General features: G+C 27.1%; 1 protein-coding gene across 1 annotated transcript in view; it reads right to left on the reverse strand.

Annotated features, from left to right (window-relative positions):
* LOC112590971 (irregular chiasm C-roughest protein-like) overlaps positions 1 to 26,074 on the reverse strand; it is a 148,563-nt gene extending 122,489 nt beyond the window's left edge. The window contains exons 1-2 of the mRNA XM_025334590.1: positions 25,803 to 26,074; positions 11,362 to 11,594 (exon numbers count right to left, since the gene is read on the reverse strand). Of these exons, the coding sequence (XP_025190375.1) occupies positions 11,362 to 11,594; positions 25,803 to 26,067 (498 nt within the window). The 5' untranslated portion in view covers positions 26,068 to 26,074. The remainder of the gene's footprint in view (positions 1 to 11,361; positions 11,595 to 25,802) is intronic.
* Positions 26,075 to 27,840: the final 1,766 nt, after the last annotated feature.

A 27,840-nucleotide genomic window follows, 5' to 3' on the forward strand; every position in this document is an offset into this window, starting at 1 on the left:
TAAAAAATAAAACCGATCATTATCGTCGTGGACTCATACTTATTTGCGTTTATATACTTTAAGCTATTTTTTGTGCACACGTGAGAACGTTACGTTGTATTATTATAATATTATACATACGGATTGATGTGTCGAGACTAATTATGAAATTAGTAATTACATCGTTATCATACACACCTTTATGCGTATTATAGTAACGCCCCTATATATGTGTGGTCTCGGTTAGTGATGAGCTCGACTAAGAGAACGACGTCCGGCCGGCGCTTAATTATAAATCGACTTAAAGAATGATGATGAGCCTAGACCATTAAAATATAATGTTATCATCACCGTTGTTGATCCCAAATTAAAAGCGCCTAATATAGACATTATTATTACATAGTATTTATTTTTTGAGTTTTGAACATCATTTTTTCGTACCGATATATATAGGCGTATTATCACGTATATAGCATACTTTATAACGTAGTTTGTCTGATGTGTGGTCGACGTCGTTATAGTTATATAAAAATATCGAAGAGCAAATTATTACCAACGTTTCTTTAATTATCTAGGATATTTATTACCTACATCAAATAAAATATATTAGTTAAATATTAAAACAAAATACGAGAGCAGTCTTTTTTCAAATGTTTATTGTTTTGAAAAATTTATACTTAAATCAAATTTTAAATTAATAGTTTCTAGATTATTAAAATGTATATTATAATAAGGATAATATTTCTTAAAAATTATTAAAAAAAAAAATAGGATCAACATTATTTTTTAATCTAGATAATATAATATTTATTATACTTAAGACACTGTTTTATAAATTATAAAATGTTGATAGATAGTTCTTAATTACTTAAATATCACTGATACCTATTAAGTCAAATAATTCAAAAACAACAAGTTCGCTTTTTGAATCAGATATGTAAGTACATCGATATTTAAAAAAAAAAAAAAAACTAAAAAGTCTTCTGCTAAACAATTTTTCAGAACAAATGGTGATTTTCATTTAAAATAATCAAATAAATATATTTATATCGCTACTATATGATATGGTTTAAATAGCATAAAATTAAACATTTGAAAATATAATCTTCAAGTTAATTTCAAAATTTAAAAAATTATAATTTGAATATAGTTATCCATTATTGTAAGTAAAATTTAGAATGAGCATACTGCAGATGATGATCATACTGTATATGAGATAATAAATAATAAAACACACGTGCAGAATATATCGTAGCCACTGTTTTCGCACAAGTGCTATTGTTAATTAATGAAAATCCGGATATAAATATATATATTAGTAATCAGTCGGCAGATTGAACTCGCATACTGCGGCGGCGATCGTATAGAATGCGTCGTCCAATTGCACGAGGTTTCTAAAGTGCACTATAGTGAGATGAAAAACGTAATAACATCAAATGCATTTATAATGCATTTCTCGACCGCTTATCCGCGATTGAAAATGAGTATAGAAGACAATGTGATGTGATACGAAACACGCCGCGAGGCAAATAATATCGCGGTCCTTTATTTGTTATATTTTTGAAATAGATTCAATTTTATTCTTTTATGTATAATCCTAGTAGATAATTTTCAATTTCCAATTTTTATCCTTCGACCCTCAATTACTATTGAAAACAAGCTACTCATTCTCAACCGTTGTCAAATCTGTCATCGCTGAGCGCATATCGCAGTGGGCTATATAATTTAGCGTACCTTCCTATACACGAATTCACGCACCCTCACGCGTGTAATAAACGTATATAATTATTTAACCCCATCGAATTTAGAAGTGGTAATACATAAAATAAACAGTGCGTGAGGTGCGCGTGTTTGTTCACACCAAACGTATGTATATAATATAGAGAGCGGATCCGACGCATAACTATTCATCCGTGTCCCATTAAATACCGTCTCGTCGATATTATTATTATTATTATTATATTGTTGTGTTGTATAATGTGTGTTATTAATCGCCATGACACACAGCTGAACGTCGTTCCATCAACGAGAGACTCATGTTTTTGGGTCACGTTATGATAATATTATATTCTATCATATGGACCGAGAAATATTAATAATAATAATTATACACATGAAAACGGTTGGCTTTCCTCCCGTTGTCTGGAATTCAAATGAAATGCGTGTGTTAAATCTCAATTTTACTGTTGATAAATAAAATGATTTGGTACTCCACTGAATCAATCATAACATTATTATTTATTATATTTATTTTTAAAATATATAATTTTATAAGATTAATTATCGTACGAAAACTGTGATTTACTCTTAATGATTATCAAACAGAAAGGTTAGGTATATATGCACATCCATTTTTTCTGTAACTAATGAATTTATTCTAACTCTAATTTTTAAATAAACCATACTATACTATTTTCAATAACTTGAATTTTTATATCATTTAAATGATGTCCTGATGGTAATATCAATTTCTCTTTTTTTAAATGAGCATTACCGGTTAGACGATTTTTTTTTAAAAATATTGATGTATCTAAATCAAAATTAAATGATTAGTTTTTGAGTTTTATTTTTACTTTGCTTACAAAGAATAATAGTTAGGTCTATGATAATGGTTTTGGAAGATATGGGAAAATAATAGCATGAAAATTGTAATAATTATTGCCTAATACTAATCCTTCAACATTCTATAATTTTAAAAACAATCTGGATAAAATAAATACTAGTTCTAATTTATTTTATTTTTGATTAAAATAATTTTTAAAGATTATCCCATATAGTTATATTATATACTTTTAAAATTCAATAAATTTTAAAAATGAGGTGAATCACACTGTTTATAATGTAAGTTCCTGTATATATAGGCATTTATATTTTATACTAAAATTGTTTGAGCAGAACAATATTTTATACCTATAACTAAATATTATATTATATTTTATTTTTACCTATACCTATAACTCTATGACTTATAATCTACCTACTTATTAATTTTTGGCGAGCAATTTCATATTCGCGTGATAACAGACAATTACCATTATAATATTATAATAGGTATAAAAACTTGTAAAAAGTATTTATTAATAATATGAAATGTTATTACCTAACCTCTTTATAACATGACCGTATATTACCGGATGTTATTTTGTTCGCGGAAACTACACAGAGTCATGGTGTGATTCGCCAAGCACGCTCACCCTCCATTCTATATATTATTTTAATTCTTATGCGTTTATTCAAATTTTGATTTCAATGATTTTTAAATTCATTCGGAGACCATATTTCTGATTACCTACTTAAATTTTATATGCCGTTATTAGGGAATTTCATCGTGTAACGATACAAGATTATTATTTTTCTAATTAAATTGTTTCCTGTGTATGTATAGTAAATTATTATCAAGTAGATAACAAAATAATATAAGTATTCGAAAATATCGAAGGATACAGATACATTTTAATTATTTATCTTTTTAAAAATATTAAGTTGATTTTTAGATCAAAAGGTGTATAGCCTACTATTTATACTTTTTATATGATCAAAAATTTGATATAGTGAGAAAGCAAAAATTATTATAGTGCGTTGTAATAACTGATTTTCAAAAGTTTAATAATTTATTTCTATAAATCTATTTTAAGCAATTTACTATATGATATTGTGGTTCTTCATTGTGGTTAATTTTAAGCCTTATTTAATATATAAAATATATAAGTAAAATATAATGTCCAGCATTTACCCGTAGATTATGATTATTTTTGGTTGCTCATCAAAATAGTACTATATACGCGTTTTCCCTAAAAAAAAAAAAAACAAACAAACCCTGTTGACCCATTTTTGTTATTAACATGAAAAAAAAAACAAAAAAAATAAAAATAAAATAAATAATAAGTACTGTGTTATATATTCTCCCGTTTACGTTATTCGCTACATACATATTATTATCTATCACATACACAAATGTAATGTTGTAGTTGATCATAGTACGTGTGAATCTTGTACAAAATCGAACATAATAACTGTTCATTTATTGAACAGTACAGGTCTGTCGCGTGCATGGGCGTGGAATAAAATAATATTTTATAAACTTTGGTGTAAGAGGTGTAGAATTAAGATAAGTTATGACAATACAATACGATGGGAAGATATTATTATTTTCGATTGTTGCTCGTCAAGCTACCTTATTTACGCTATATGCTAATGCTTCCGTCGACACAAAAGAATTCGTTATTAGGCATATAGGTACTATAGGTATACGTATTCAGAAAATGTGCATGGACCATTATTCTTATTTTTCGACGGGCCAATAATAATAAAGTATGAATACCGCATAGTGGTCTCTTCTAATAGCCAGTGAAACACTCATTATACACATCTCAAGAAATTATGTTAAAAAATATTTATTTTTTTTTACGTAATTTTAAGTCATTGAGGAACAATATTTTTGAAAAACAATCATTAATTATTATAATTAAATATAATGGAATGTTACTCACTATACACGATACAAAGAACTCTGTTAATTAATATTCACGTTATTATTCCGTATAAATGACTATTTAGAAAAACATTAGAGCGCCGTTTTTAATTTAAAAATACGAGTTTGTCTTCCGAAAAAAATCTAATTCGGGACATCCTGCAGAGGTCATTATTCTTGAATTAAACCCTAAAAAAAAGTCGTGTTCAAGAAAAAGGACTACAGTAACAACGTCAGCGGGTTAGCTATACATTTTATATAATAATATTTTGTCTGCCGTAGATAGTCAACGTGTTATATATATTTATATATATATATATATTTTTTATAAACCATTACAACACACAATATTCATCCGCAGTGCGGAGGCATTAGTAAAACACGATATAAAATTATACCGAGTACGATATTGAGTTGTATTATTATAATCCTACAAAAGTCAAACATGATATAGAAAACAATTCAGCAATCGATTAACTAGAAAATAATATATTACATTATATTGATCGGTCAAAACGATGTCGACTACAGCATATCAGCAGAGTAAAGAAGTACGGATAAAGGATAAAGTTATATTATTTTGTCGATGAAAAAACAAAATGTATATAAAAAAAATATAACCAAACTTTACAAGTGGCGGTGGGATATAAGTAATATATTATTTTATGAGACCATTGACTCGCGACCAAAGTCACTCGCGGTCATCAAAAATAGTTTAATAACGTTGAAGATAAATATAAACTTAACTGTGATAAACGATTATTTTATTATATATCTTATGAATAGAGGTACTTGTTGAATATACGTTTGTTTAAATATTAATTAAACCTTGACTTTAGTTTTCAAGTGTTCATTTAGATTTTAATAATTAAGTAATTATATACTACATACCTATTTGAGTAAATCTGTAGTTATAACATAATATTAGAATACGCACGAACAAATTAAACAATTATTGATTTATTAATTACAATTACGTAATTATAAAATGGATAGAGGATTGTTTAACTGCATTATTTTTTCCAACATCAACCAAAATGTTTGTAAACATGAGTTTCTATACTTAAATATATTTAATCTGTAGATATTTTTTATTTTAAAAAATAATTCATTTAATGAAAAATTCTTGATTGATATGAGTGTTGTTATTTGGGAAAGTAAAAACACACAATAAATGGTAAAAATTATGAAATATACTCAAAAAATATTATTTTTATTTAATCATTAATATAATTTAATATTACACGAAAACAATATTTAAAAAAAATTGTTCAATAGTTTTTGAAATAACAAGACGTGTTATACTTTGATAAAACCATTCTACGTTATATGTATACTTTTAATTAGACCATAATATGTGTCATACAAAAGCAAATATTATGTAAAATAGAAAAGTTTCAAATGTTTCCAATTGTAACTTTTCATGACGTTTAAAGTTTCAAACTATTGAAATAAAAAGTTTTGGAATTTTTCATTATCAAAAATTACATTTCAAAAAAACTGTAAATTGATTAAAACTTAATAATTGTAATGGAAATGTAAGTAATCTAACTCATTGGATAGATCGAATTTGAATACTTGGCATAGTAGTTATTATATAGCTATATGTTTCCAATAAGTTTTATCTATAATTTAATTAACTCAATAAACTGTAATGATAATATAGTAATGCGTTTAGTAATCGTACAATAATAATTGTTCATTACTACTTATAAGTTATAGTAAGTATTTGTTCAATTTTTAAGTTTTTTTTTTTTATTTATATATTTTTAAGCTTTAAGTCACTCAAGTGTCTATTCCATATTAAAATAATTTTATTCATATATTGTTATTGATTAATCAACTAACTTAATTCGAGATTGAAACTAACTCGCCATTCCGTTTACCCATTATTAATAACTTTTAAATAATTTAATAATTTATGCTAGGTCAATAATTAATGTTAATAGACATGTGCGTAATATTATAAGCAATTAAATCGTATACACATGTTTTATGCGCGCGAAATCGATAAATAATAGAGTCTTAAATAGCAGAATGAAAGTTTCTGAAAAGTCTAAACGGACGAGTGAAAACGTGAAATTTTACATCTCCGTCCCGTAATAGACGAGGTGCCTATATATAAATAGGTATATTATCATATGCGTGTTGTAATACTGTGTATATATATATATAATGCGACGTGCGAACAGGAGTGTTGACAATAACAATAATAATGTTGCGGCGATTCTAAAATTGTATTTAAAATATTTACTGCATCAAACACACACACACACGTTATATCCAAATTAAACGTTAAATACATTTTATTATGTATACACAATATACGCGTGTGTGTTACCGTCGGGAAAAACGGGTCTCGGAGAGTAGTAGGTAATAATATTATAATGTTGTGTTCCATTCCGTCTACTCCCGCGGTCGCGTGTTCTGCGCGGCGGCTACACGCGACGCTCGCGCGACACAAACCGACCGGGCGGCCGACACCGTTGCGGCGCCTCATAACCAGTTTGACGTGGGCACCGACATTATAATATTATTACAATATATGTTTAGTTTTGTATCGTACATTATACAGGTGCGCAGAGGTCGACTTTGTCTTTACGTGTTTTATTTTTATACATCTCTCGGGAAACGAGTTCGACCGCATCGGCGTCGCCGTCGCATAAAATGCATCATCATCTGTGATTATATTATGGCATTATGCACATAATAATATTATTCGTCGTTGTTGTCGTCGTTGTCGTCTCCGTCGGCTCGTAATCGCAATAATAATAATAATAATAATAATAGTAATCTAGGTAAACTCACATGCAAAGTCGGCTGTCGTTATTGTATAATATACTACGTATAATATTTAATATTATAATATATCGCATTCAAATTATAAAAGTTACATTTTTTTTTTTTTTTTAATACGTATTCATCAAAATGAGTAAAATTGCTAACATTTATTGTTGTTTATTAATATTTTTTTTATTTAACGTTGTACATAAAATGTTTTAGTTATAAATTATATTATATTATTAATACGATAATTATTTTTTTCAGAAATCTATATAATGGAAATTTAATTGCCTATACATTCAAACGGTAGACTAGTTATTATCTGTTTTTAATAATGATACGATATTTTTTTTATCAAAAATTTAAAAATAATTTTCATTATAGGCAATGAATAATACACACGGCAAATTGCGCGCAGTGCCCTTTTTAAACTTGTTTTATACGATCAATTTTGTGATCAACTCAATGGAAATAACAGACGATGCAAATTTAAAAAAAATAATTGAATAAAAACCTAATTTGCGTTAAAATTTAAAAAAATAATGTATCTTTGCATTTGTATCTAATATCATATTCTAAAAATAAATTTAAAAAAATATATAAAAATAAGATATATACATTGTATAATTATATATATACAATTAAAAATGTCAAACGATGCGATATAGTTACTAATGTATCTTCAATTTAAGATGTGTATTTTAGATACTGCCCATTAACGTGTGCAGACGAATTTAAAATATTTTAATAACAACATTATACTATGCTCAAATCTTGGGATGGATGCAGACGCTATTCTTATTATTATTATTGTATATACCTATAGTGTTGTTTCAACTTTGTTTTCCTGTGTATTGCGATTTAAAAGGACTGCCAACAAACATTAGGTCATTACACACAGAAACGGGTATAATAATATACTTAGCGGTGGCGTCGAATAAATAAATTTATAATACTTTGTGTGTGTGTGTGTTGCAATGTGTATATATATACATTTACAAGTGACAAATGACATTTTCTCACGCTTCCAATTTTAACCCTTTTTTATATATCATCTACTTACTCTGTAAGCAAATCAATTTTTTTCAACCATATTAAACCACCATTGCTATATACTCGACACGCTCATATTTTTTGCTACGTTCAACAACTACCTATACCTTTATAAGTTTGAAATAGTAATTTTCAAGTTCTGAATAAATGAAAAAAATTTGAATTTTTCATATAGGTTATTATTATATTTTTTAATAAATACTCAATCGGTTAGGGTACTTAATAATACGACTATACAAATAAAGTTATAAATTCCAAAACCACGATTACAAAAAAAAAAAAAAACGAATCGACACAACAGAGTTAACATTTAGGGTTAAGTAAAACCGATAAGTATTTCTTTATCACGTAAATGTACATTGCAAAACATATTTTTAAACACTACGTAGTACTCGAAACGAATCTCAAATAACGCGACAGTTTTGTGTAGTTCTGTAATATCAGATAAGTCTAAAATAGTATTTATTGTTTTAAATCAACTCTTTGAATAGCATTAAGCAAATTTTTTTTTAACGATAATATTATTATAAAAGCTCTGCAGTGTTATATTTTCTTGATACAACGTGATTTTATTGTATACTCATGCTCGTTTTAATAATTATTGTTATTATTATTTTTAAAATGAAAATAAGCTATTAAACAAGCACTCAAAATATTCAAAAAGTTGACCAACTATGCGAAGCGTTGAGGGGAAATCGTCCGTATCATAGGGAAAATTGTAATCCCCCCTGAAAGCCAAACATAAGCAACTGACGTTGTACAAGGTGATAATTCCTTTAAAGTTACATCAAAGTGTATGAATATTTTTGGAAATATTTTTTTATACATAATTTAAGGTCATTGTAAAAAGACATTTTTAATCTTTTATTTTATGAATGACAACATTGACAACATAATATATTAAATACTCTTATGAAAATTATTTTTTTGACACTTTTAATACGAATAAAATGTAGAAAGTAATAAGTATAAATATTATTATAAATGGTCGACTATATATTTTTTTTCTTTATAAATATTTTTTAATAGCCTCAATTTATGAAGAAGAAAAAATTATTTACAAGAACGTAAATACTTTTTAAGCAAATGTTTACTTTTAAAATAATCACCTTATATGTAAATATAGGTGTATTACGTATGTATACTTTAAGTCACTTGAAATAAAACACAATAATATTATTATGATTGTATCAATATACATGAATACGATATGCCATCGATTCCCGTAGGGGTTTGAACCGCAGCCGTCGAGAGACCTGCTGCAGTGAGTCGGTAATTTTCTCACTATCAACACACATAATATAAGAACCTCCTACTTGTAACTTTACTATATGTGTATAATCGACGATGGAAGGTATAATTCCAAAAATTCTATTGGTCTTGACAGCAGCCCACTTTTATTGATGACGGATGGATTTATATGTATATATACAAACATACGCGTATACAAGCATACAATATACAACTTATACAAGTATATATATATATAAATCTATCTATGAATGAGATATAAATTAGGTCGTTATGTCTGCTTACACGCAGAGAAAAATAATATCAATAATAAAATGTACTAGTCAAATATACACATGAAATATTATATTATTATTATTATTATTATTATGATATACCTAACTGTATAGGTACTGATTTCGATCGACAAGATCACGCACTTGTTTTATATTATATATATATAAGTCTATATTATACAGTGTGTTTCACCAAACATGAGGTTCACGGTGCTCACTCCAGTACTATCATCATTTATAATAATTAATTTACAAAAAATTTGGATTTTGTTTTGACACTTGAATGAGAATTTTTAAAAATCTATCGGACCTCAGACAACACGCGTGACGAAATATCGAGAGTCGTCATAATAATATAATATCTCTATAGACTATAATATATTTTACCTAATGGAATAATATTGTTTATATTTTATATCTTCTGATTATATGTATGTATATAGTAGAGTAACTAATACAGATTACTATAATATAAGCATTATCGACTCGATTAATCTGTCTGACGTAAAACACATTATATTATACATCATACATAATATTATTATAATATAATATTCACTATATTATGAATTATGATCGTGAAAATATCATTATTATATTACGCTATTGGTTCGTCAATAGAATACTCGACTTACAATAATAATAATATAATATTACGATGCAGTAATAAAAATATTTACTACACCCGAATAATATTGGAGGTCCCATTTCCCATAAAAATCGACGTCCGAATGATATTAATAGTTTTCACTGCAGCGATTTTTCTACAGAACGTATAGAACTCCAGTCTAATACTTTTAAATATTTAGAGCTTATGATATTAAACGGTTGATTTAATGCACACATTTTTTAAGTGTCTATAAGTTTATAATGTCATTATTTAGTTTAATAGCGTAAAAGAAGAACCACACAGTGGAGAACTTCAATATAGTATACCTACCTAAAGCTTAATGATATTATTTTAGAGATAATGATACATTTTTTTTTTTTGAAAAAGATGATGTTCTATATTATAGAACTTTAAATTATAAAATAAAATATTATTATACTAAATATAACAATAATATTCAAAAATGAATGAATTATTTTATGTAAATTATTATCCAATAATTAGTTCTAAGATCTAGCAGTATAAGTCCGTGTTAACATCATATTTTATATTATCTAATCATATTATATTATATGGTATGAGATATACGTCCTTGTAAAGCACTTAAACTAATATATTAAAATAGCCTGCATCTAACCCCTGAAAAAATATTGTGTCACAATAAAATCATAATATTGAAAATTTACTATCTACAAGGGGCCAAATTGACCAACATTTATCATATTATATAATATATATGGGAATTATCGATAAAATGATGAGTATACGAAATTATAATATATCGTATTATTATTACTAAATTTATCACTAGATATAGATAGCCCTTAGTTGGCTAGGAATGTCTTAAAATAATAAATAAAAAAAAATTACTATAATAATGATAATATAACCTAGGTTGCAATCTTATATTATAAAACGTGAAAAGCTTTAGCACTCACCTCTGCTGCCGGTTTTCCACCTTCGGATATGCACTCCAGTTCAATTGGCGAGTTTTCCGTGGTGTAGATTTTATCGCCCTGCACGATCCGCGGACGGTTCGGCGGCACCAAAACGGTCAGCGTCGCTTTTCTGGACCTGATAGCCGGTTCGTCCCGCTTACCCGTGCCCACCTGACACTGGTACACGCCATCATCGTCCAGAGTCACAGGATTCAGTTGCAAGTTAAATTCTCCTGGTGTGACGAGATCAAAACAATAAACATGAAGATCATGTAACAACCATAACAAGATATCAATAATAATAATGGTAATGAAAAAAAAAATAATAATAATAATAACAACAAGGATGAAGCCGTCCCGCGTGAACATTTAATAATATATTAGTGCACAGTGCCGGATCTAACATTTTTTTAACCCGGGACAATAAATATAATTGGTGCCTTTTTATATCAATAATCTTTTTCTTTTTTTTTACTTATTACATAGGTAATTAGAAATTTGCGCCCCTTTGTGATTAGTGTCCGGGGTACGTGCCCCGGATTGCCCCCCCCCTAAATCCGGTGTTGTTAGTGCATATTATATTATATAGTTGTATAAATAATATAAAAATTTAAATTTTTGTCTCGAGAAATATTGACTATATGTTAATAATTCTTATGAGATGTTATTTTACGAATTTTGTGTTTTTTTTTTTTTTTTTAATTATTTAAATAAAATATTTAGTATTTGAAAAAAATTTTCAAAAAAATGAATTAAAATCCTGTTCGAATTTTATTGTTTCATCGTAAGTAATTCAGAAATTAACAATTCTTAAGAGTTGAAATGTACGCCGATACACGTGATTTGCTGCTGACATCGATGGGCTATTTTTCAATTTTGTATTTATTATTTAAAAAAATTTCAGATATTGATGTCTTGAGATCTGAAATGGAACATTCTTGAATTTTAATATCCGAAACTTAAATAAAAGGTTAACCCATGACTTTGATCAAACAATCCCGATAACGTATTTAAAATAGTTAAAGATCAAAACGTCCGACTCGTATCCTGTTCATATTGTAGATTCATCACTTATTGTCTTATTGAAATATAATATTTTGATTCTAATAAATAATGAACTATATTAATTTATTGTCCGGTTAAAAGTAAAATTTATTTGTCTTTATCTGGATGAAACTATCGTTGTATATTCTCAAACGTTGAATTATTAATAATTTGGAGTAGCGGTCGTCGTCGGGTAACTGGCACGTCAGATCGAACCGGTCGGCGACCGCAATAAACCCATGGACGCGGGTTGGGGTCTGGGAGCATGCATACATTATATAAATATATATAACGATAATACGACGTATATGCGGGGAAAGAAGTCGAACACCTGTTGCTGCTGCTGTGCAAGTCGTCGGTCTAAACATCACGCGCCGCGACGACGACCACGACGAGTGTGTGTACCTATACCTACGCAGTATTTTATGTAAGTCCGATGAGTAAAACTGGATTTATCCGTACCTATAGCCGGTTGACGAGTGCGTGTGTATATATATATATATATTTATATACTTTAGTATACGTAATATAAATATATATTATATAGACTGCAGCAGCAGCGATGACTACGACGGTTAAGCGTAAAAACGAGATTATCGACGATTTTTAAGAGCCAGCCGAGAAGTATATTAGACTGCGCGCAGTAATGACGACGGTAATAATAATAAATAATCCGCTGGTATTCGAACGGGATCAGCCGCTGTGCCGCCTACGGAGGGAAAACCGCGCATCGACCAAAATGCAGTTACGCGGTGCACACAACAACAATAATAATAATAATAATAATAATAATATATAATATTATTATGATGGTTCTCGGACGGACGAAACTATATAATATAGTCCAACACGAAAACGCCCATTGACGTGTTGATTCTACTTAAATAATATAGATACTACTGCTGTTATTGTGTATCGTTTTTATTCGAACGGCTTCATATAAATATAATAATATATTAATACACAATATTATAACACAACGATCGACATGAAATTTTAGTTTTTAACGCGGTCGGTACTGGTTAACTATACATTTAAATAATTGTTTTGTATGATATATCATATTCGTGAATTTATTATTAGTCTATTATACAACGTATTCACTACCGTTGCAATAAACAAGGATCCGGAACGAATGTGTGTGTGTCCCGTGTGGCGTGTGCATGCGTATTTTGGATGTAGTGAGAATATTTTCTAATAAAACCGCGTCGTGTAACAAACAGTCATCGACTGTATTGCGCAGTAGACTCTCAAAAGAAAATGTACAATAACAATGCAGGTACTAGTACAATAGTCAGCTAATAATTTTTTTTTTTTTTGAATGAGGAGGACTGGGAGGAGGATACTATGAAAAATATTAAGTTTTATAAATCCCATGGAATTTAAAAAATTAAATAAATAAATAATAACAGTGATTTTAAATACACGGCTGATCCACCATGCCCAGTAATCATCGGTGTACGTAAAAAGATTGAGATTTGAGAATAGTATTGAAAATAACAGACTTCGTAACTATTTTATGTATTTCACAATTTTAGATTTTGATTGGAGCAATTTACTAAATATGTGTATTTTTGTATGTGAGTTCATGATAAATAATCGAAGAAACTTCGACTTTCAACATTAAAGGTAGTTTTGGATAGAAAATTGAATCTAGTTTATACTTTAAATAGGTAAAAAATTTAAATTAAAAATTCCTAGTACTTTTTTTTATAGTTGGAAAAATGAAAGAAAAGCGGGAATTTTTAGGAAAACCTAATATTATTATTAAAATAATTGTTTTGTAACCATGGTTACCTTAAAACTTTTATGTATATTATTAATTGTATTATTATATGTAAATTAATTTTAAAATATTGTTTACTTATTTATACCATAAACTTATTTACTCTATGGTAAGGTAGTATTGACTCAAAAATTTAATATAATAAAGTTTATGGTGAGTGGAAACTTTCTCTCATCCCTCTATAAATACGCTACTGGTATTGTAGTTAATAAGTTAAACTTTGATTTACTTTAATAAATTAACAATGAAGTATTTTTAACTTATACAATTATGTATGTGGTTAAAATATCAATAAATTAGTTATTATTTATATTTAATTATTCTTCATTTCAACATACCTAATTCAATTTAAAAAAAATTAAAATTAAAATTTTTTCATATCAGTTGTATTCTTTATTTTTTGCTACGCCTAGATGCTTTGTTAAAATATTTTACTGTTATCATTGTCAACTGTTTTATATATATATATATATATATATATAAATATTTTTTGTTTTAATTGATAATTTATCGTCTTTATTGTTTGCACTTTACAAACTATGTCTTAAATAGGTGCCTAAATTAACTCAAATTTTGATATAATATATGAAAATACATGACACGGCAATGAAATAAACAATACATATAAAAAAGTTTAATAAAGTTAATTATGGCTCAACTATGATAATATGTAGTTAAGTAAAATTAAATAAGATCAGGTGATGACTTTTAATTTTAACCAGCTAACTCATTAATATACTATATTATCTATATATATTCAAAAACTATGCTTGTCGACTTACAGTTAATTTATCATTAACCACGGATGCAATCTTAATATTGTATTAATAAAAAACTCTTATTTTCCTCAAAATAAATATTAAAATAATTATAAATACAATTATGTAATAATAATATCGTTATTGCGTCGGCATTATCAGTTGATTTAAAATCGTTTACATTTTACTGAACACTGATTGGCATAGATGCACTAAATTTACATTGAGATTTTGAGTGGTTAAAAAATATTTTCAGTAATATTATTGATTTCATTGCGGTAATTGGAAAGCGAACGCGCGAAAAAAATGCATTACGAAAATGAATCGATTTAATTAACGTTTAATAATAATTATTATTATTGTTTATGGACACGAAAATGGGTAATAAATGAATATTAAAAATGTTTTAAATTTCGGTTAAATATAAAAGTGTAATATATTATGATAATCGATTTATAACTAGGTAACTATATAAAAATAAATAAATATATTACTTTATTCCATTTACATAACAATTTTGATGATCATGAAATGTCAAATGATACTATTATAGCAATGGTTTTAAACAAATTTCAACGTAATTTTTCATATTTATTTTTTCATTTCATCCCTATCAATGTTATTTTTTTATTTTAATATCGTTGAATATTTGATCGAAAACTTTACGTAGGTACCTAATGTAATATAGTATTCGACCATCAAAGATGTATAACAAAAAGTATATTGAAATTATTTATAAACCCTAAGCATTTTATAGATTGTTGAGTGGTATTATAGAACGGATGGTGTTAACAATCCCAGAATTAATGATATGTCAAGGGAGTATTGATTTTAAGTGCAGATATTTTTAAATTTTTTGATAGCACATTCAAAATCAATTTCGAAAATAGAATTAAAAAAAAAAATTATCACATCTTGAATAACAACTAAATGATGACTTCACAATAACATGATATTTCCTAAAAATATTATAAATTTATAACATTTTTAAATTAGTGAAAATGGAATGTGAACAATGTAGTTCAATATATCATTGTATGTTTATGGTATTACCACTATTAAAGTTTATACAATAATCAATAATATAATATTATATTATATATTATATATTCAATTATTAGTTCGTATTAAGTGTTTTTAACCTATTCGGATTAAGTGACGATATGCTATATTTGTGTCGAACGCTCGCAAATACAATACGTTATTGGCTTATTGCGTTGATTGTGGCGACTATGTATAGCATTTTTGTTTAAATAATTTTTAAATATACATAATATAATATTACATAATTATTTTGCCAGACTTATTAGTTATTACAAATGGTATAATCATAATACACAACAATTAAAAATTGTTTGAAGTGAGAAGGGTTGAAAGGAGGCCACTAATTGTCTAGTGTCCTGGAGCTCAATAGACCTTTAATACGGCCTTGAGAAATTATAGTATTATAGTATTATTAATAATATTTCAAGAACTTTTGTAAATTATTATTTAAAGGTAGTATATATTGCAGGTACTGGGTACTTGGAATTTATTAGTAAAAAAAAGCATCTTTATTATATAATATATAACAGTTACAGGTCACGTTTAGTATTATAAAAGTTATTATCCCCTTCAATTTTAAAACAAACTAGGCTTATTTATTTATTTTCTTATTAAAATGAATATTAAAACCAACAGTACATGATTTTATTTATTATGGTATATAATTTTTTTTCTTTAAATATTGCACCAATTATATCCACTTATATCTATATACCGAAGCTAGTTTTAATTAAAACGTTTTCACATGAACTAATTTTCAAGTAAACGAGGTTTAGCATTTATTATACGCGTAGGTACCGACCTACTGCACAATATCATTATAAATATAACACTTACACACTATGTAATATAATGTTTTAGATCTTTATAAACCTCGGGAATCAGAATTGTATATTATTTATTGTACCTGACTCTACAATAAACGCTTGTTGTAAAAAAATAAATAAAAATAAAAAATAAATTGTGAAATGTTTTAGATGGTCATAAATTAATAAAATAATAACTATTATTATTATTATTATTATTATTAATCGATTGTCAAGTGCTCGTTCAAAAACGTACAGGTGAGCATATTTTTATTATCTAATAAAATTAATTAATTAATTAAAACTATTTATTATATACGATAGATATTGTCGTATTGAACGGTGTAAACATATGAATAATATATATGATAACATTATAAAGTTTTAATTTATTGTGGTCAATATCAAGTTGAATGTTAAAAAATGTATCATAACAATCGATTTTTTGAAAGAGTGATCTTCGTCTTCCGACAGGAAACATAGTTATTTTACGCAGCGCGTATATTAATGATGTATGCGTACGTCTATCTGAAGTATAAAATATGTAATGGAATATTAATCGGTACAGAAAATAATTTAAAAACCCGATTGACTTGTTTGTAATAATTTGTATAAAATACAGGCAGATACCTGCATATACTAGACTGTGCAAGTAAGTTATATAGTTTTTTAACTTAATGTTTCAATAATAATAATATAACTTGAATCACAACGGACGGATTAAAAGAAAACTCGTGTACTGGTATAATAATAATATTATTATTATGTCAAACCCACGCTGATCATCAAAAAAACTTACGTACACTGTTGAAGCGAAATGTGGTGTGTAGAGAGAAGTACATATCGATTGGTTCTGCGAGTCTAAAAACCACATTTTTGTTACGCGAGATCAATATTATATACAATTATTATGATATTATGTTAGACGAAGTGCACAACCGAATTGTAATGCAATTACAGCGGACATAATAAATAATAATAATAACAATATATCAATGAAAACAAAACAAAACATTATGTACGGCTGTCTTTCGATGTATAGTTTTATAGAAATGTATATTATGAAACATTATATATTATAGACGCGTATAGATGTCATTGAAAAAAAAATCTATATGGGAAACGATCGGCGCGGGTGGCGCGTCGTTGTGGCGGCGGCATATTTATTTTTTCGTCTCGGTTATCGGTTTATTATTATACGAGTAGTGTACAATAATAATTTAATAACAAAACATAATATTATGTCGTATGATAGAAATGGTTCATAAAGATGTATCGACGAGATTTTAAACGTCAAATTGGAGGCTGAATCCGAGCTTTAAAAAAAAGAAACTCCCTTACTATTAATATTATCATCACCAAAATCTATTGTAAATATACGTCTGGTGTAGGTAGCAGATAATTTTAGTTCCGAATTGGTTTCCTTGATTTATTTTTACATTTTATTTTTTGAATTAAATGCAAATAAAATAAAATAAAATTAGTCATATAACTTATAAACCTTGTAAAATTCTTGATTTTTATTTAACGGGTCCATTTTTTTTTTTTTTTTTTTATCAAATACATTTGTAGAAAGACTTCTCCGATTAAACGTGTTTACGATAATATTTTATATTATAACAGTAACACTAAAATAATAGATTATTTAAGTTTTTTTTTTTTAATGTATGCCATGATGTTTTACGTACACGGTATTCACTGGATAATAACAATTAACTATCAAAAGAAAAATTTATACACGAATTATATAAAAATAAATAATATCTTATGGTTATACATAATTTATAAAAAAGAATGAAACGAATGGTGTTTTTAAGACATCCTTCACAGGCTATATTATTAAAAATAAAAATATTTCCCAAATGTATGGTACATTTAGGTAATAATTGGAAAAAAATTAAACATCTACATTTTATATCTCTAATAGTTAATTGCTTTGTCAAAACTTCTATGTTCAAAAGTTAAAAAATGTTATATTTTATCTATATAAAATTATTAAAAAATATAAAATAAATATTTAAATTATTAGTCATTAATTTATTGTGCAAATTAATTTAGTTCATTAAAATCTCTAGAATTTTTCAGTAATATTATTTCGCTAAAAAAAGGTAAAAATATTTTAAATTCAATGGCACTATTCTAATGTTTTTAATTAGGGGAATGCGATAAAAAAAGCTAAGTGACCGATAAAATTAAACTTGATGCATTTTAATAGGCTTGTTATTAGTGAAATATTTAACAATTTAATGATTGTTAATACAAATATTGGTTATTTATAATATATTATATTAGTGTACAATACTATAATAAGTATCTATTGATAACATTATAAGCGGCGAGTACCCCCCCCAACCTCTGTGGTACGTAGAGTGGCGGTGAGATGTCAAGGGATACGTTAATGAAAAAAAGTTTGAAAAACGCTAGTCTATGCCATAAAAAACTCAATGGAAACCAATTCGGTTGTCAGTTTTTTAGCTATGGGAACCAATTTGGATGTCACCGTACAGATAGAACTAGTTTTTTTCTTGTTTGTAAGCATAATCGACTTTGCATATTAGATAACTGTGATATGCGTAGTTTGGAACATTAAAACCATTTAGTCAACAATCGGTCACGTTAAACATTTAAAAAAAAAATAAAAGTTGTATTATATTATGTAATTAATGAATGATAATGGTAATAAATTATATTTTCAAAAGTTTTCGAACAATACAACGAAATAGCATGCTCATAACGTTACGTGTAAATCTAGTTTTAAATTAAATTATTACGTTGAAATTATCATGTTAATATTCCAATCAAGTTATTTTGACGTTAACGCAAAAAGGTATAACATTTCATATACGTCATCGTATCACCGTTGACTGCAATACACGTGGGATAAATAATATAGACGTTCAAAACAGTTTTGAATTTTTTTTACTGGAATAAGCTTTGTTTTCAGCTAATAACTAGCGTTTAGATTTTTAATTTTTTTTTAATTTATAAAGGATTATATAGATATTGAACGAAATAATTGTGCGGGGAGGGGTGAGGGCGGAGACTGATTATGCACTATTAATATGGAAAAGATCCATAATTACAGATATAGGTATGCGGCGCGTGGTCGTCAGTCAATGCTGCGCGTGACAATGCGAAATGCATTTAAATAAAATAAACAACAGGTGTGATGTAACGAGAATTTTGGGACAAGCAAGTAGGTAACTATAATAATAATAATAGTTAATAAATAAAATAGTTAACAACAATATTATATTATATACTAAATGAACACTTTATACTTACGCCGAAGATCACTAAGAGTGTTTTTATGATAATAATAATATATTACTATTATGATGACCTACATATTTTGTATAATATATTTTAAATGAAATCATCAACTTATATTTGCCTACGTAGAAATTAAAGACCCTATCATATCAGGTTGAAATCTAATATATGTTGTTTTTACTACATAATATGAGATAGACGACAGCACATGTACCTACCTACCTGAATAAATTTGTTATTAATTATATTATTTTAACGTTTGTATAAATTATATGCATGCATAGTCATAATTGTTTTCTTCACAGATATTACTCACACGATGAGTAGATAAAAATATTTTAATGAATTTAATTTCCAAAAAAAAAAAACTATTAACGGTTATTATAATAATGTTTACGGATAGTATCTTTACATTTTTTAAGTAAATAATTCAATTATTAAAATCAATTATTATTTATAATAATATATTTTATCAGAGTTTTTAAATATTATAACAATAAGAAAAATGGATGTTTATAGAATAAAAAAAATCGCATGTTTTTCATTCATTTATTAACCGTTAATATAAGAAATTATATTATAAAGACGAAATTCTATATGAAGTTATTATATTTATACAATCCTCCGAAAAAAATTATCGTCACGCATTTTATCTATTTGTACATATTTTTGTTCATTTAGTGTACATATAAGTAGGACGTACAGAATAAATGTTATTTTATCAAATATCTTATATACAGTTATAGTTTAAGTTTAATATGTTATCTTCATAAATTTATATGCATACATTGAATTAATATTTATTTGTATACGGTCCGATCTCCAACTGAAAGTAGCATATGATAATAATAATAATAATTTAACAGATCCTAACAATAATATAAAAATAAAATCGTATTATATGAGAACTTCCTTGCACTATAATTCCTATAATAGTAATAAATTATATAGTTTAAGTTAAAAGTTTATACATTTTGTTTATAGCAGCTTGTGAAGTTGTTCACTTATCGCGTAAGCACATATTTATATCATATTATATTATACAAAGATGATAATTTTCAAAAGTTATTTTTTAGTTAGTTTTTAGTTAAAATACTTAAATAGTTAATTATCCAATTACATTCAAGTTAAAAAATCCATAAAAAAAACTTAGTTTTTTTTAGATTATTTGAAAAACAATGCGATAAGTTTAATTAAAGTCATGTTTAGCATGTTATAATATTATATGGCATACTTGCTTTAATAAAAATATATTTATCAATTATTTTGATTAATTTCTTTCTGAGATCGGTGTATACGATTATTTTAAATATAAAGTAACAAATAAATATTCTTTGATTTAATAATTTAGTTGACATAAACATATGATTACTTAAGCTATTACAGATATAATATATGAATTTACGATAAGAAAGTAAAGTAGGTACCTATAGGGTGCATTTTTGTTAAAATATTTAATTGTTATTAAAAAAAAAAAAAAAATGAATGTTTCAAAATCACTTTAATGTATGTGGATCTCAGATATTTAGGCGGTAATTTAATAAAAAAAATAATTAATTTCTTTAACTAAGTTAATAGCTTGCATATTTTTCTTCATATTAACTTAAAATTTTTAGAGTTAAATATATTATTTGTTAGCTATTATAAACTTGTAGCTTTACGTTTTTTACGTTTACTTAACTCAACGAAAATTAATAGTTTTCATTAGCTGGCCCATCTTTGAATATATTATGTATTATTTAATATAAAATATACTCAATATGAAATGATATATATTATTATATTAGTTTATGTATTAAAACGGCGTACAAAAGCTATATAATATACGTATATCATAATAATAAGAATAAAAACAAAGTTCGAACGATTTAAGTGTCATTAATATCCTCGATACGCGGTATCGCTACTAAACCATGTAATACTAAGTACTAAAAAATACCACGATACATGATGTGGTGCATGTACTAGTCACTACGACTACCACTACGGCACTACCTACATATGTACATAACGGCATGTAATGTGCGCTTGCATATGTATTATATTATATAGGTACTATTATAAAGAACAAATAATAATGTGAACATCGAGTTAATTTTACTAAGTATCACCTCAGTAATATTATATTTAATGAAATTATATGCATACGTATAATATATTATTATACTATATTAAATGGTAAAACGATACATGTCGTGCTGTTGTATAGCACGCGTAACGTTTAATGAATTATTCAACACTGCACTAAGTGCAGTTTGCAGTCGAATATTACGCGAGTACTTGCGTACTAACAATATTATATGTACTTATAACAATAATAATAATATGCAATTAAACGTCACACAAGTCGTGCAACGTAAAACGGATCGAAGGCAAGATCATGCATTGCAGCATCGATGTATTGACGCGTGTCGACAAGTGCCGATAAATCCGTGATTCTACGTGTATATAATGATATACAATAATATAAAGTATTTACGCGCGCGATTATACAGGATTTTCTGTGCCAACGATATTCTCGTAATATATACGTACAGTTAAAATCCATATAAAAGCGATCGCGTCACAGTCCGGTCTAGTGTACAACAAAAACTTTATATGTGTATTGTGTGCATGTCATATACTATAATAATATAGAAAATCATCGTAATACGGCTACATAATATCAATATTATATTGTATTAACGTTCAAATAACATGTACGACATATGTATAATAATTGGAAATCACATATGACTCGGTAGGGTGGTTTTAGATTTAAAAAATCGCCAAGTCATCTCTCATCCCTATTTGTTTTTCAAGTTTTGATTTTTGGAATAATTCTTAAGTAGTATACTTAAAAACCGTAATATTTTCAAATGATCATATATTTATACTATTTAAGCTGTGTTTCAATATTCTCTATCCATATTAATATTATCCTTAATTTATACATAGTGTTAAATAACTCAAAAAAAAAAAAACTCGTCCGAATTTCAAAATAGATACTTCAACATTTTCGTTAAATTCGTCTATGCTAACGACTGATTACATGAAAAAAGGGTGTCACAAGTCAAAAGTTTTTTGTCGTTTAAAAAAAAAAGGAATAGATGGTATTGCCAACATGGCACTCCCCTAAATTATATAGTATATTAAAACAAATCTAAATATTTGAAAACAAAAAAATAAATAGACATATACTCAAAAAAAATATTCCAAAAATCAGAACTTGAATACATTTATCATTAACGGAAAACTTGAGGATAAGCATACGCAGTGAAAATCTCACTTTACACTAGCTGGTAAATGGTTGAAAAAATATCGCCCTTGACTTTAAAATGACTAGCAAATGGCTTTATTATAACGTAATATTACAGCACATATTTGTACTGAAACCGTTATCGCAACAGTGGGCCCGTCACGCGTTTTTATGTAAACATTGTCGTCGATCGTAAATAAGTAATTATAGTGATGTAACTATACGCTATACCATCATAGACAAGTACCTACACTCGGTGGCAAGTTAAGTTTTCTTCGATGGGTTTTCTTAGCTGCGCCTGTCTGACGTCAAATTATTACAAGCCATTATTCAGTCGTTGACACGTGCAGCTTTTCCATATGTTATTTACTATAATACATAAATGTATTATATTTAAAAGCACGTGTTTGTCGAAATAATTATGAAATTATAGGTATCTTTGAAAACTAAATGCTTGTACCGTAACGATTTGCCATTAAATTTACTTTGAACGGTACTGCGTTTTATATTATGCTTAAGTATTTCAATCAAATAATAATACGACTGTTACTCTATATAATAATATGCATTTATGTATATCTATTCAAATATCAAAACTATTATGGAGACATGGCTAGAAATTTTCAATTTCAAAATCTGTTCGATTCTGTTATTTAATTTGTTATATAATTTATGAACTCCATAGTATCGGGTATTTATTTTAATACAATATTTCAAAGCTAATTTTTTAATTATTGACTTTGTTGTCGAACGCGTGAGAACGTAAAAAGTTTAAAAAGTCAACTGCAGGTAAGGGGAATCAAGTTCATTAATATAGAAGATGAGGTATTGGCGAAAGTTTCACTGCCCCCGGTATACCTACCTGTATTATAATATATAAGTATATATATTTATATACCTAATTTAACAATGCATTATATCACGACGACGAGGAACGGCTGCACGCAAGGTATTTGTTATGTATTATTTTATCATAATGGTAGAAAAACGTTGTTTTACAATATAATACTATTACACAGAGTGATTTTTATTCTATCATCAACCAGATAGACAACTACATACACACACTACCGTATATTACTTAGTTTATATATTTTTAATTCTCAAGAGTAAAATCATTGTGTTTAATAACAAAGTCATACACATATCTCGATACAGGTATAATAAACATCCTTAAAAGGTCCCGTGGGAGCAAATAGTGGAAGTGGTAGGTACTTCTGAGGAGAAATCTTCATTTTTGGAGGAATCCCAAATCAAGTCCTCATCGAGTATGTAGTACATTTATAATTTTTTTTTTTGTAAAATTTAAAAATAAACTTGATATATATATTACCTATATATAAACAGATCTTCATATTTATTTAATTTACATACACATTGAGATATTTTAATATACCTAAACCTAAATCAAATCACCAAAAAAAGGCACAATTTTTTACTCAAAAAACATACAATATAATATATACGATAAGGTAAGCAATTATTTTTTATTTTTTTTATTCTTATTCTTATGAATTGTATGGATAGAATATTATACCCACCCCCATTTATACCAAATGTATTTTACATTTTTATCACCTTCATAATACACGGAAGACTTTTGGTAAATTTAAGAGCTATTTACAATTTGCACCCATGGTCCTTAAAAGTTAATACTACATAGACGTGTACCACCGCGGTATATACCTAATATATATCATTATATTATAAAACGTCTGATGGATAATGATATATCGAAAATCACTCTGTGTATTATACGCTATAAACCTCCAAAAAACATAATTCTATATACCTACAGCGGCGAAACAAACATAATATCGAGGGAATCGGTTATTCCGAAAAAATAATGTAGACTATTATTAGTAGAACTAAGATGTTTATATATTATGTATTATTGCATTAGTATGCATTTTTTCCACGTATTTTTAAAGATATAGTTAGTAATATAAAAATATCGTTTAATATTGATACAAAATATAATTTATTTTTCTTATTTTAACTGTTAACTTGAAAAATGTAAATTTAATGAAAGTGGAGAGTTATCTATATTGATCTAAGAATTCTTTAATTTACCTCATTTATAAAAAGTATATAACTTTATTAATTTTAGTATAATTATACAATAGATATTACGCTTCATTTTAAGTAATATAATAAAAATTGGTAACAATTAGGATTACCATTAGATGTCTTTTATTAATTTATTCTATAAATTGCATATTATTATTAATACTAGTCAAAATTATTAGAAAAACTACACGGACGATAATTATGGTCAATTGCAGGTCATTAAATCTCTCTAATGTCTCTGTGTTTAAATAAGTTAGTTTTTAGTAAAATTGTGGTTCGTTTCACCGCTGAAACTATATTTTGTACAGTATTTTTATAAAGTCGTGTCGTATAATGAGGATAGATAAAATAACTAAGTACAAAATAGCAACAGCTAGTAATGCGTTGTTCGAGTGCAATAATGCGATGCAATGCAATATTACCATTAGCGTCGCTGCCGGTCATCGCGTATCTTGGGTAACCATGATACGATAGATTCCTGTTGGTGCCCAGCGCGAAATCGTCCTTGGTCCATTGCAGCTGTCCTGCAAGATCGGCGACCCTGCACGGCAGCGATGCCGTAGAGTCTACCACTGCGCTCTGATCCTCAGGTTCGACAACGAAAGATTGTTCATTTGACGACGCCCGACCGACGGAGACGATCACTAGGGTCACACACATGACAAAAATCTCCAGTCGACTCGTCATACTCGTTCATCTGCGAATACCACATAGTAGAATATTAATATCATTGTTATATTAAATGCACTAGTATTATTATTATTATTATTATTATCATCATCATGGTAATTATTGATATGGTTAGTATATGAAAAAGATCTTAAAAACTCTCAACAAAATGCATATCATGCAAATTAGTAACTATACTATATGTCAGAACTATCAAATTTTATGTTATGGTATTATTATACCTTTAAAACAATCAATAATGTAAGAAATTTTTTCAATTATTCGTTATTTCCATTTGAAATATTATTACATTAAGCAATTTTAATAGAAACTATATATTATTAAATTTATGCTAGAGTTAGTTATAATAATAGCTGGTGCCAATGGATACTGCCTACAGGCAATTTTTAGTGGTGTAAACTCGACAAGTCATGAAAGGTTGTGATGAGCTTATGAGATACGTCCTTAAACACTTTATCCAATTGACTAAAAGAAAAATTGCTTTAAGCCGGGACGTTTTGTCGTATAACTACCAATTCATGTAGGTCTCGAAAAGTTCGTGTCGCAAACATGCGTGACATAGATATCAAAAGAGTCTTACAAGTTACGTTATATAATATCCCATCACCTGCAACACTATTTTTATAATATAAATTTTTATAATTTTTAAGTAGAATATATTTTATCTATATACACATAACACACTTAAGCACATATCCGTGACGGATTTGGAAAATGCGAGGGATGACGTTGATTTAAGGGGCTTCACTTAGATTTTTTTAACTATACTACTATAGTCTATAGGCACCTATGATATGGGTATACACAATAATAATCCGTAAGTGTTAAAAAAAGGCACATTTTGCTTTAGCCACATTTGGAAAATTGTTTTAAAAAAAATTGACCCTTAGATATACTTATATATATATATATGCTTATTTTGTGTTTTCAGCAAACGATCCATAATATAAGTTCTTATTATTTCATTTTCACTTATAAAAAGATGACTTATTGAAAAAGATTGAGGCGAACCTGGATAATGCTAATTTCTAGTTAAATCACCGTGTATATATTTAAACTTAATGTAATTAAGATATTGTAAATTTAATATCTACATTCTACATACTCGTATATTTCATTGCTTTCAGTTGATTTATGTACTATTTTATTGACCTATTTCGAATAAAATATAATAAAAAACCATATTGCGAAAATAAAACCACGACCAGTCAGAAGTCCTTTATAGATCCGAGCTCATGAACATATCGGTCATATATTATTATTATTTTCAAACAAAACTTTGGCAACCCCAAACAATTTATAATTAATACTTATAATAAAATTCATAGTATAATAACAGAAATAATGCTATGTTATATAAATTAGTAGGCTATTAATTGAACAGGTATGTTTTCAACGCTAAATTTTAAATTTGTAGTTATACGAGTATATAAATATATACTAAAAATTTGTCCAAGAAGTTAATTTAAAAATCGGAAATTGTTATTATAATAATAAAAACAATAATATTTCTGTTCGACGGCGGAGGTGGTAAAGTATACCAACTCGTATAATGTTATATAGGACGAAAAACATGCGATGACGACTACAAAAGCTATATCGTCTTCGCATAAAGAAAGACGGTTGGTTTTTTTTTTTTTTTTTGCTGTTATGAAAAGTGATGATCGAAATCGTTACAATATTATCTACTGGCTTCCGATTTTACAATTATTATTATTGTTATTGGTTTTTGTGTTGACTTATAATTTATATACTAATATAATATCGCCG

This window comes from Melanaphis sacchari, unplaced genomic scaffold (genome assembly GCF_002803265.2).
Source record: "Melanaphis sacchari strain LSU unplaced genomic scaffold, SCAv2.0 Contig123_pilon_pilon, whole genome shotgun sequence".
Classification (NCBI taxonomy): domain Eukaryota; kingdom Metazoa; phylum Arthropoda; class Insecta; order Hemiptera; family Aphididae; genus Melanaphis; species Melanaphis sacchari.